At 54.1% G+C, this 12,985-nt stretch overlaps 1 protein-coding gene across 1 annotated transcript in view; it reads left to right on the plus strand.

Moving 5' to 3' along the window:
* The window catches only part of LOC105854136, a 29,885-nt gene that overhangs the window by 3,668 nt on the left and 13,232 nt on the right, over positions 1–12,985 (plus strand). The window contains exons 3-6 of the mRNA XM_012730231.1: positions 1,161–1,231; positions 1,267–1,438; positions 1,645–1,672; positions 6,640–6,747. Of these exons, the coding sequence (XP_012585685.1) occupies positions 1,161–1,231; positions 1,267–1,438; positions 1,645–1,672; positions 6,640–6,747 (379 nt within the window). The remainder of the gene's footprint in view (positions 1–1,160; positions 1,232–1,266; positions 1,439–1,644; positions 1,673–6,639; positions 6,748–12,985) is intronic.

A 12,985-nucleotide genomic window follows, 5' to 3' on the forward strand; every position in this document is an offset into this window, starting at 1 on the left:
GCTGAGCCTGGCGCCAGGCAATAAAAACGAAACCTCTCTGCCTCGGAGACACGGAGCTTGTCTTTCTGGCTTCGCGGACGCTGTTAATTAGGATTTATGTCCGTGGTGGAACTCGAGGAAGGCCGCCCCTCGTCGTCCCGCCTCACTAGCTGGACACACGTGTCCACATGCTGTTTTTCACCTCCCTGTCGGGCACGAGCCCTTCTGAGCTCTGCCCTCGGCAATGCACGAGCCGGGCTTCAGAATTGCGCGCAGGAGACGTGATGGTCGGCACCACAGCAGCCACTCTGGGGCCAGTGGGCGCGTGGCGAGGCGGGAGAGCGGCTCGGGGAGGCTGGCGGAGACCGCCACGGATGCGCAGCTTTGCCAAAGCCTCGCCTCCCTCCTCATTGTTCTCCTGTTGGTCCCGCTCGTCCTGACTCAGCCGTTGAGAACTCAAAACGGGGCCGATGCTCAAAGCGCCACGGACCTCGGTTTCTGCAGCTCGCCGAGCCGCGTGCACCAGAGAGGCAGAGCTCCTCGGCGTAGACACGTTTGCGGACTCGGGCCGAGCACGGGCCACGGACGTTAATGCCGTGGAGAAGCCCGCACGGCCACGGCTCGGCCGCGTCTTCATTCCGGGGGCGCGTGCAGAAAAGTCTTCAACACAAAAATAGAAATAGTTGCAAGTTTACCGCTGATTAACTCGCTCCAGCAATTAGGCAGAACAATAAAATTCAATTTAGCCCACTAATAACTGTAGGGGGAGTTTAATTGGGAGACAGACGAAATCCTAGATGATTGCTGTTGTCTACAGTGCGCGAGTGCACAGATGGAAACTTTGCTCAAATTTGCACGGGTGGTTTTATTTCATTTATTTGTTTAAGCAGAGAAAGAGCCTGTATCTGACATCCATCCATTTATTTGTCTATTTCTCTCTCTCTCTATCTACCTGCCTGTCTGTCCATCCCTTCACCCATCCCTTCATCCTATGTGACTGTCTCTGTGAATCTTATCTATCCATGCATGTATCTACCATCCATCCACCCAGCTATATTTAATCTGCCTACCTACCCTACCTACCTATCTGTCTATTCATCCATCCATCCATCCATCACTGATCTATCTACCTGTCACCTACCTGTCTATCCATCTATCCATCATCCTGCTATCTACCATAGATCTATGCATCCATGTATCCATCAATCCATCCACCCACCCATCTATCTGCCATCTATCCATCCATCCATCCGTCATCTATCTATCATAAATCTATCCATCTATCAGCCATCCATCCGTCCATCCATCATCCATCCATCCATCCATCTATCCGTCATCTATCTGCCATCGATCTATCCATCCATCCATCTATCTGTTATCTATCGATGTATCCATCCTTCCATCCATCTGTTATCTATCTACCATAGATCTATGCATCTATCTATCCATCCATCCATCCGTCATCTATCTATCTATCTATCTATCTATCTATCTATCTATCTATCTATCTATCTATCATCTATCTACCATCCATCTATCCATCCATCCATCCATCCATCCATCCATCCATCCATCCATCTGTCATCTATCTATCTATCCATCTATTTATTCCTCTATCTATCGTCCATCCATCTATCTATTTATTCCTCTATCTACCTACCATAGATCTATGCATCCATCTATCCATCCATCTGTCATCTATCTATCTACCATCGATCTATGCATCCATCCATCCATCCATCCATCCATCCATCCGTCATCTATCTATCTACCATCGATCTATCCATCCATCCATCATCCATCTGTCACCTATCTATCTATCTACCATCGATCTGTCCATCCATCCATCTGTTATCTATCGATCTATCCATCCTTCCATCCACCTGCATCTATCTATCCATCTATTTATTCCTCTATCTATCGTCCATCCATCTATCTATTTATTCCTCTATCTATCTACCTACCATAGATCTATGCATCCATCTATCCATCTATCCATCCATCTGTCATCTATCTATCTACCATCGATCTATACATCAATCCATCCATCCATCCATCCATCCATCCGTCATCTATCTATCCATCCATCCATCCATCAGTCATCTATCTATCTATCTATTATCTATCTATCTACCATCGATCTATCCATCCATCCATCTATCTGTTATCTATCGATCTATCCATCCTTCCATCCACCTGCCATCTATCTATCTATCCATCTATTTATTCCTCTATCTATCCATCTATCGTCTATCCATCTATCTATCTATTTATTCTTCTATCTATCTACCATAGATCTATGTATCCATCCACCCATCCATCCATCCATCTGTCATCTATCTCTCTATCTATCCATCTATCTACCATTGATCTATCCATCCATCCGTCCGTCCATCCATCTATCTACCTACCTATCATCTATCTGTCTATCTACCTACCTACCTACCTTCCTTTGTATCTATCTTTACAAGGTCCTTGAGGACACATTAACTGATTCGGATCAGAACAAACTGAACATATAACCTAAGCTAGAGAGAGGCCAGAGGCATCGCTGTCACAGAGTCCCAGCCCCCGCCTTCTCCCACGACAGGCAGAAATGCCCTTCATAGACGTTTATTTCAGCTGAATTAGGAAATTGTCCAAGAGCGCTCAGTCGGAAGAGTGATTGTGACAATCTCTTTGACCCCGCGGCCCCTGCTGTTCCAGCCTGAGGTAATCCACCATCTGCCAACCAACTGTGTCTCTGCAACAGCTGGAGTCATCGTCCTGAAGCCAAGCCAAGGCTGGATTTGTTTTAAGTAAATGAGTCTCCGGCTTGAGAACGGCAGAATAATACAGATCCCACTGTTGATCGATGCCCGTGGCCTGGCGTCTGCTCTGACAGCCTCGAATGTTCTCCCACCTGTGCCCAATCACTCCGTGGACAAAGCACCATTTTTTTTGTGCTCCAGAAGTAACTCACCCTCTGCGCGGTGCCCGTGAGGGTTTCTTCTGAAGCCCACAAGCCCACTGTGACTGCGGGGCTGCTGGGAACCGCTCGGGCTGTCCAGCCTGGCGGCGGACGGGGGTCTCGTTGTGTGCTCATGAGTAGGGCCTTCGCCTCCCAACTGGCTCAGCGCAGGCTCAGCATGCAAGCTGGAGACGAGCGGCCTCAAGGCCAAGGCCAGCTGGACCCAACCCAGGCGGGTTTCCCCGGGTGGACCCCGGACTCCCGCGCCTGTGTCTACACCACGTGACAGCGGCTTCCTGTGTCCCCACCTTTCAAATGGTGGGATTCGAGTCATGGCTAAAGTCTAGTGGAAAGCTCGCATCGAGGGTCATGTGTAGCTGTGAGACACGGGCCAAGTTTGCCTGGATGCTAGCGGTGAGCGTATGGAGCGAAGGAAAGCCGGCGTCTTGTCACACCCTTGCCGATGGCCGACATGGGCATCTCTGGGGCAAGACGGGTGGACCCGGGAGGGAGGATGCTGATGCCTGATGGTCCCACGACAGGGTCCTTGCATGCTTACGATCGCCAAGTTACAGCGACAATCCCAGTGCCCGGGAGAGTTGACTGGATTGAGAGAGTGGGTCAATACACACACGAGGGAATACTACTCAGCCATGAAAAAGGTTCACGCGTCCCACTCTCGGCCTAGGGTTGTTGCTGCCTTGATGGTGGTGACGTACATGTGAAGAAACGGGGATCGATTTTTGTTTTTATATGTGATATAGAGGAAACTGGCATTATCTGGATAAAAATAATACGAGTTTTATTGAAAAATACCCAAGTGCGTAGAGTCTTTATACTTTACAGACAGGCCGGTTACTACTTGTGACATCAGTTACATTTCTATTGATTCTTCTTGTCTAGCTCTGTGTTGTGACTGGGCTCGTGTATTAGGTTCCATTATGTGGGTCGTATTCTAGAGCGTTGGGAGTTAGGGTCGACTTCACGATTTTGCCTCCCTCACTCAAAGGTCCTCCCGTGGAAACGCTGAGCATTTTTCTCACCAGCTTCTGAAAAAAAAATAAATTATACAAATAAAGCGACTTAAACACGTGAACAAAACCCCAGGAACTTTAGATACGGAAACATCCAGCATCACGGGGTGCTGTCACTCAAGTCTCAATTATTTTGCTTTGCAGAGTGAATTAATTACACAACGTGTGTTTCACTAAGCGGACTGGAGCTCTTTAAATTCAGATTTATAGTGTCTGGTGGCAAATGTCTCCTGGTCTTGGTTTCATTTTCTGGCCATCGCCGTTCGTCACGGCAGAGATTGTTGTGATTTGTCTCAATTCATTCAGAGGTGACAGGCATGTCTTCAGTCTCCGGACACCTCAAAGACAGAAATGAAGAGTTCCCGCCTCTAATGCGTTCGGAACCCAGCAGAGTAGCTACCAGACGAGAAAGGGGGAAAAACGTGCACGGGTTGCGCCTGATTATTTTCACTGACGAATCATCTTCTTGATGTCACCTGTTCTGTGCTTGACAAAGTCTGTTGACCTTGGAGAACACGTGGCTTCTGCTTTTCTTTCGCAGATTTTAAGAGTTTATTTTGTTCTTGAGTTCTCTACTCGGAAAGGCTGCTCTCTCACGGTAGCTTCTGCGAACACGGCTGTTCTTACTATTGTGAGTATTTCACGGGAGGGAGGTCAAAGAGCCCAGCACACGGGCCCCATTTTCCCCGGCGTGGGCGATGCGGACAAGGGGGTGTTGGCCGACCGTGTGTGTGCATATCTGAGGACGGGCTCAGTGCCACAAAGCCAAGATCTACTCTTTGGTTCGATAAATGCGTCCCGGTTACCTGGATGTCAGGGTCAGGGATCACCCAGAGAAGGCGAGCTGCTGTTATTATTCCGCATTCTTGGGAGAAGCCGACAGGGTCATCTTTGGGACAAGAGGGGTGGGTCTGGAGAGGAGGAAAACGGGGAGAAACAGCAACACTGGATGACGTCACTTCACGTAACAGAGAGAACCCGGAACTCAGATGAATCATTTAAGAAGACGAGGCCAAGAGACAGTGGAATACTACTCAGCCATGAAAAAGGTGAGGCGTCTCTGTTTTCGACAGCCTGGCTGGAACCGGAGAGGGTGACGCTGTGCGGAATTAACACAAGCAAAACGTATCTTGGTTGGGGTGAACACTCGTCATGTCAAGGTCTAACGTGTAGAGACTTTGAGCGGGAACAAGAGAACTGAACGTGGGTTAGCGTATGCGTATATCGGGACGAAAATGCCACATTTGGTAAAACAGAATGCCACCCACGCAAGCCGTTGTCTCCAGCTTCTGGCAACTTTGGATGTGTCTTGCCGAACTCAAGGCTCTGGAGATAACGCGGCTCTCACTTGCAAATGAAGACCGCGGCGAGCGAGCGAGTCCGGAACGCGGTTTCCAGGCTGGCGCTCGCAGAGGCCGCGAGAAGGCGGTGAGTTCTCCTCTGTCCTCCCTGCCACCGTCCGGCCTGGCCGACCCACCTGTCACCGGCTGACGCATTTGCATTCGGGCCGTGTCTTCTGCTGCCATTCATCACGCGCGCTCTGGGTCTTCTTGTGTCTTTGATTCCGGGCGGATGAGCTCACACGTTTGATAGATGAAGGCCACAGGAAATTAAATCAGTGGCTTGGCCTGCAGGCGAAGACGCCAGGGAAGCTCGTGAATCATGTAGGACCGTGATTCATAATTCCGCGGGTTTCTCTAATCCCCCTGGCCTGGGAGGGTGGGGAGAGGGGAGGACCGTCCACCCCGGGAGTGACGGCGAGCGGGCCCGCCCCGTCCACACTGCTGAGGGATCGCGGCCCAGCCGTCCTTAGCGTGCATCAGAGCCGTCTTCCTGCGCCCTGTGCACCCAGCAGCCTGCTTCTGGGGCGGGGGTCTGTGCTCCCAAGGGGGCTTCGTCCTCGCCCGTGGAGCTGAGGAGCGGCCCGCGACCCTCTCGCCCGATGTGGGAACGCCGCCCCGCTGTCCGCCACCGTCGGGCTCTGTCTGTCCTTGCAGATGGGGCTGGCCCAGTGTGTCTTGTGTCCGGCAGACACAACGGAGCCCAGAACCCAAGGGGGCTCTCCCTGCTGGCACAACAGGTTAAAGCACAGCACTGTGAGGCAGCACAAGTTCGATCCCCCGCCAGGGAGGGACCCACGGGACACAGCAGACTCCTCCGGGCTCCCCGCTGCACCCCTGATGGTGGGTCTCCGTGCGTGGACCCACGTGTCCTGCTCAACACTGTGTTCTGCTGAGTCCTCTCAGGCCCTGAAGCACTGACCTGCCCCCAGTTCTTGTGCGCATCAACAATAATAAAAAGTGACTCAACTTCTCAGCCCCCTTCATAGAACGTGACAGCTTTCTATTGGTTTTCACATGGGAAGAGCCAGTTTCCCAACGGGCGGACACAGGGGCGGCTGGAAAGACAAGCGTGTGAGTCCCAACCACACAGGCTCGAAAAGACCTGGCTAGGCTCAAGGGAACACAACCAGACGATCCAGTATGGCCTTAGGATGGTCACTCACTGTTGGCTTGAACTTGAAACGCGGCCGGTTCCACCCAAGTCGCGTCATGATGGCCGCCACCACGGAGCATCTGGCGTCGTTATGTGCCAGTTGGTTCCTCTCCTTTCCGGGACCTTCCCGGCGCGACCTGCGCTCTGCGGTTTGCATTTCGCTCTCCCGTTGGCCGCCAGAAGCGTCTTCTCCTTCCCCCGTCTGCGTCCACGCCGGACGGGGAGGCGATCGTGCTTCGTCTGGCTCGGAAGTGCCCCAGCCAGCTTCATCATGTCAGAGCTGGTCAGGTGAGCTCACGGCGCAAGTCCCAGCGTGAAGTTGGAAGCAAGTGGAGGGTCCGTCTCTGGCGCCTGGAGCAGGCAGGGAATCCCAGGGCGCGTGGGAAACACTTCCCGTTTGTCTGACCTGTCTATTCCCCGACTCGACCACCGCTCGCCCCCGTCTTCATCCCACCATATCTGGGCAGAGCAGGAAAAACTGAACTCAAACAGCCGACACGTTAACACGGCCCTGCTACGTGTCACGCGCCCAGTGTCGACATAAGAAGCCACCAGCCCTGCGCCCTGCACGCCGGTCTCTATTCTGATGCCAGCGGCAGGGACATTACTTTGATGAGTGTGATTGGGCGACGTCCAAGCTGCGCCCGAGACGCTCTGTTACCTGTACCCGGGAGTGTTTCCAAGTGAAGGGTGAGACCCTCGCCGCGAAACGCTTGGTGCCCGATCGGGGCGGTCTGAGCTCCTTCCCTGAAGGATTCTCCACAATGGATTGTAAAAGCCACACACGAGCCCAGTTAATTAAATGAACGTCTCTCGGAAACCCGCGGAACAAGGTGGGGGGGGGGACTCCTGCGTTTAGACTGTGCTGGGGAACAAAAGCGGACTCTGAGACAGACGCCTGGCTCTTAGAAAGCCTCAGACGGCGGACAGAGGCAGACAAGATTTCTGCGCCTTTGCGCTTTCCTCAGGTGGATTTTGTAGCTGCAAAACGTAATTGTTCTCACTCAACTCTGATTGCGTCTCCGTTGATTGCTCTGAATCTAATAACCTCAGGGACTTTTATCTCGGGGCAACAGATTCGCACTTTTAAGTATTTTTTAGGTGTCTCTCGTTGCGCTGTGTGGGATCCACGGGTGTGCCTCCCTGCGGGACTGAGGGTCCCGGAAGGCCCCGGGGACAGCGTCTCCGTGGGCGTTTCCTTCCTTTCTACACAAATTCCGTCCAAAGCACCGTGTTTTCGCAAACCCTCATTCAATGTGCCCATAAAACCATGCAGAGTACGATGAATATTTCATGCGCATGAAACAAACACGATGGTAAATTAATCGGGTTCCCGCAGCGCCTGTCCCCCGCTGGCTGCTGACAGGGAGGTCGATCGGGTAATTCAGTCCGGGTGTGTCCCCCCTTCCCCCCCCCCCCCCCCCCGCGGCTGACCGCGTTTAAGCGATTAATTAGTGCGCTCCAGCGTCAACGCGGGGAACCGGCCACGTAGGCGGGATTCCTTATCGATTCCATGAAAAAGGCGAAAGCAGATGACACGGACGTGTGCACGCGACCCGCTCTCAAGCTCAGCGGGGCGTCGCCGAAGGGGGGTGACCCCGTCATTACTTCCGCAGAACGCGTTGTGCGGTTGAGTGAGGCGGTGGCTAGAACCGCGCGCAGGAAACGGGCGTTGGAACGGGCGTTGGAACGGGCGTTTGCGCGTCGGGGCGTCGCGCCGACTCCACGGAGACCGTGTTTCCGTCAGCCGCCTCGCCCGTTGTTAGCGCTGATGGAACAATGCTCCACCGCGTCGGGGCCCCCTGTTTTGTGAACTTTCAGGGGAGTCAGGATGTGTCAGCTGGGCACCGGGGCGTCGGGACGTTTGGGTAAGCGATGTCTGAAGTGATGCCGCTGACTGCGTTTGGGCTCAGAGCTAGAAGGGGCGGGAGACGCCAGAGTAAGCGCCCCGAGGGGAAGCCGTGACCAGTCATCACCAGCTACTGTGCGCCTAGGTGTTGCAATAACCATCGGAGAACCCCACAGTTCCAGTCACTCGCTGTCGCTCCATCCCTGACACGATGACCCTGGCGCTCCCCGGGCCTCGCTGGAGGCCCCACAGTGGCCGCCTCCCCCCCCCACACCTTCTGTAATGTGATCACACACCAAGTTTCTGGGGTCTCCCTGGGGGCGCAGGGGTGTGTCTCAGTGCCATGAGGTTCTGGGCAGCCCCTGCAGCACGAGGTGAGCCTGAGGCCAGGGGGGCACCCCCAGGGCTCAGCGGACCCTCCTGTCTGCCCACTGCTCCCCTCAGCCAGCCGCGGGTCTCCGTGGCTGTGCCTGGTCTGCTCCCCGCTCTGTCTCTGGGGGAGTCCCCTCACCCCTGCACCTCTGGCCTGCACCTCAGCTCTTGTGTGCACCAGCAAATAAGTCAAGAGTTTCTTCATGCAGCCTCCACCCTGGACACTGTTGATGAGAAATAGTCACGTGTGTGTGTGCATGGGGTAACCCCGTTGATTTCATGAGCAGTGTCGCGCGTAGTGGGCTCCACCGGACACTTTCTGGGGTCAACCTCTCCCTACAAGGCGCCTCCTGACATAAATCCCCCCAGAGCTGGGGGCTCGCAGTGCCCAGCTGTTGAGCCCCAAACGGGCTCACGGACTTGCACTCCCAGCCGGGGGACACGCACGGCTCCCCGGGAAGCTACGCAGCCCCGCGGGGAGCCCTCTTGTGCCGGGATTACTTCTCCCTGCTGCAGGCGTGGCTCTTCCCACGCCTCCCGGCTTATTTGTTCAGCGGCCGATGTTGCACAGAGGCGACGTCCCGTCAAAGACGCCGGCGCTAATGGGTCCCACCGCGGTCTACCGTAGACGAAGACTCTTCTGAGAAGCTGACGACACAGAGGCTGTCTCCGGAGAGTTTGCAGCAAGGAACGTGGTTTGGCGGCCTTAAACATATTTCCTTCGAGACAAGGGCTGCGTCAATATTTTGCAGAAGCAGAGAAACAATTCCCCGGTAAACCCCAGACTCCCGTGGAGTTTGGATGCAGGTGAGCGTAGGGCTGAGCGCAAAATCATGTGCAGAGACATTTGATTGGGTTGATCAGGGTGTGAGCGGGGCCCTCCCAGTGGTCCCGCTCTGTCTCCGGGGCGGGTGGCACCCAGACTCCTCAGCCCGAGCCACGCAGCACAGCTGAGACCCGCTCTCGATGCGGGACCCCGTGGTGGGGGAGACGACCTTGCTCGCAGACGCGAGGACCGGCGAGACTCGGGGGACGCAAAGCCAGCGTTCGGGCGAGCAAGCACGAGCGCTCGGAAGCCGTTTAGAAGAACGACGCGATTAGAGCCTGGAAATCGGTCGATCGTCCGCGTCAACCTCGGTGTAGCGTCCACCAGTCACGGTAAACTCACTGGCGAGACGGCCCGGCGCGCAGCTCGCAGATTGTTGCTCGAGATGTGCCTTGACGCTGTCTCAGAACGATTCGATTTTAATACTGACGGATGCAACGTAAACACAGAACGATATTACTTTCTTCTAAGGGGAACACTGTAGTGAATAACATGCTGGAAGATGGGGTTAGCGGTATCCAGGCCGGGAAACTGTGGGTGCTGGTCCGGGCTGAGAGGGCGAGTTTCACGTGGCTTTAGAAGAGCGAAATCAGGTGAGAACGCAAAGCTTAGGCTGCTCACCCCCACCAGGACATGGCTGTTATTCAGAAGGGGAATATCTGTACCTGACAGAGGTTACATGGCTGTTTTATTTTCAATTAGACAGTGAGTAAGGAGTTCCAGGTAAAGGTGGTTGAATTTAAAATTTCCTTTAAAGCACAGACAGGTAGGTAGATAGAAGATTAAGTGGATGGATGCTTCATGATGGATGGATGATGGATGGAGGATGGTGGATGATGGATGGAGGATGGATGATGGACGGTGGAGGATGGATGGATGGTGGATGGATGGAGGATGATGGATGGTGGATGGGTGATGGATGGATGATGGTGGATGATGGATGGATGGTGGATGATGGATGATGGATGGATGATGGGTGGATGATGGATGGGTGATGGATGGATGGTGGCTAGATGGACAGTGATGATGGAGGGTGGTTGGGTGGTGGGTGGATAGATGGATGGTGGGTGGATGGATGATGGATGGATGATGGATGGTGGATGATGGATGGATGATGGATGGATGATGGGTGATGGATGGATGATGGATGGTGGATGATGGATGGATGATGGAGGATGGATGGATGGTGGATGGATGATGGATAGATGGTGGATGATGGATGGATGATGGATGATGGAGGATGGATGGATGGTGGGTGGATGATGGATGGATGATGGTGGATGATGGATGGATGGTGGGTAGATGGACGGTGGTGATGGATGGTGGTTGGGTGTTGGGTGGATAGATGGAGGGTGGGTGGCTGGATGATGGCTGGCTGGCTGGCTGGACGGGCAGATGGATGGTGGGGGGACGGATGGACGGATGATTGATGACGGCCGGCTGGCTGGCTGGACGATGGCTGGGTGATGGGTGGATGGGCGGATGGGTAAATACTAAAATGGAGAGAAAACTGCCATTTTATAATGAGAATGAAAATACTATATTTTCCTCCTGAACTAGGCGGAGACACTGAATTCCGTGGGCTGGTTGTGGTAACAGCACGTTCTCAGTAAGACATGGCCGGATCTCGGCATTTCAACGACAGCTCCCTGAACCAGCCAGAGTGCTAATGACGGTGAGTGCAAACAGTTGCTCAAATGTGAATGGATTCGTGATTGCACGTTGACATTTCTGCGCCGACAATGATTATAGGTTTTGCTGAACCGTGTTAACTGTGCCTGGAAATTACATACATGTGCGCACACACGTGTCACTTGCAGGTGGCTACCAGCAGTTCCGCAGAATTCACTCAAGGGATAAATATATCGGTGGAATGGCAGATCGGGGTGTCGCGGCCGTGACTATTTCTGCCCGTCTCTACGTGCCTGACGCAGCCCAGGTGCTACTTTAGGGTCTCCCCTACCAAAGTGTGTATTTAGCCATCTCATGTCTACACAGCGGGAGCTGAGTCGCCTGGGCCCCGTCGTTCGTGAACATTATCTGTCCGTTGGACGAATAGAGCTACAGCACATCCGTATAATTAAACCAGATACATACAAGGAAGCTGCCAGTCAGCATCATTGAATTCTGTGTCAGAAGGTAGGTGCATGGGGCCCCCGGGCGCACAGGGGTTAAGTAATCTCGGACCGTGAAGCTGTGAGTCCATCCCCTGCTGGCCAGGCAGGGGCCCCCCGGGGCACAGCGGACCCCTCCTGTCTCCCCTCAGCAGTGTGTCTCGTGGATCCGCCTGTGCTGCTCCCCGCCTGCCTCACTCCCGCACCTCTGGCCTGCACCCCAGCTCTTGTGTGCGTGAATAAGTGTATGAAGTATTTCAGGGGGCTCCCTGTGGTGCAGGGGTGTCTCAGCACGAGCCCCATCTCCAGCCAGGGAGGGACCCCCAGGGCGCAGCAGCCCACTCCCGTCTCCCAGCCGCCCCTCAGCGTGGGTCTCAGTGTTCTGCTCCCTGCTCTGTCTTGCTCGGCATCGGGACGCGCTCTACCCACAGGGTGCAGGGTACGGGGAGCAGCGAACTCCCCACGGGAGCCCAGGGGGGCGCCCCTTGACCTTTGCGGCGAGGACTCGGTGGGCACCCTGGACGTCTGTCCCCACCTGGGTCTTTCTTTGGTTTTAGGGTTCGGGTTAGGGTTAGGGTTAGAGTCAGGGTCAGGGGTTAGGGTTAGGGTTAGGGTTAGGGTTTAGGGTTAGGGTTTAGGATTTAGGGTTAGGATTTGGGGGTTGGGGTTTAGCATTAGGGTTAGGGTTGGGGTTAGGGGTTAGGGTTAGGGTCAGGGTCCAGGGTCAGGGTTTAGGGTTTAGGGTTAGGGGTTAGGGTCAGGGTCAGCATCAGGGTCAGGGTTTAGGGTTAGGGTCAGGGTCTGGGTCTGGGTCAGGGTTTAGGGTTTAGAATTTACGGTTAGGATTTGGGGTTTAGGGTTTAGCATTAGGGTTTAGGGTTCGGGTTAGGGGTTAGGTTTAGGGTCAGGGTCCAGAGTCAGGGTTTAGGGTTTAGGGTTAGGGGTTAGGGTCAGGGTTAGGGGTTAGGGGTTAGGGTCAGGGTCAGCATCAGGGTCAGGGTTTAGGGTTAGGGTCAGGGTCAGGGTCTGGGTCTGGGTCAGGGTTTAGGGTTTAGGATTTAGGGTTACTCTTTGGGGTTTAGGGTTAAGCTTTGGGGTTTAGGGTTTAGCATTAGGGTTAGGGTTGGGGTTAGGGTTAGAGTCAGGGTCAGGGTCTGGGTCAGGGTTTAGGGTTTAGGGTTAGGATTTGGGGGTTAGGGTTTAGCATTAGGGTTAGGGTTAGGGTTAGAGTCAGGGTCAGGGGTTAGGGTTAGGGTTAGCGTTAGGTTTAGGGTTAGGGTTTAGGATTTAGGGTTAGGCTTTGGGGGTTAGGGTTTAGCATTAGGGTTTAGGGTTGGGGTTAGGGGTTAGGGTTAGGGTCAGGGT

Source organism: Condylura cristata, unplaced genomic scaffold (genome assembly GCF_000260355.1).
Source record: "Condylura cristata isolate star-nosed mole 26May11 unplaced genomic scaffold, ConCri1.0 scaffold00027, whole genome shotgun sequence".
NCBI classification, from domain to species: domain Eukaryota; kingdom Metazoa; phylum Chordata; class Mammalia; order Eulipotyphla; family Talpidae; genus Condylura; species Condylura cristata.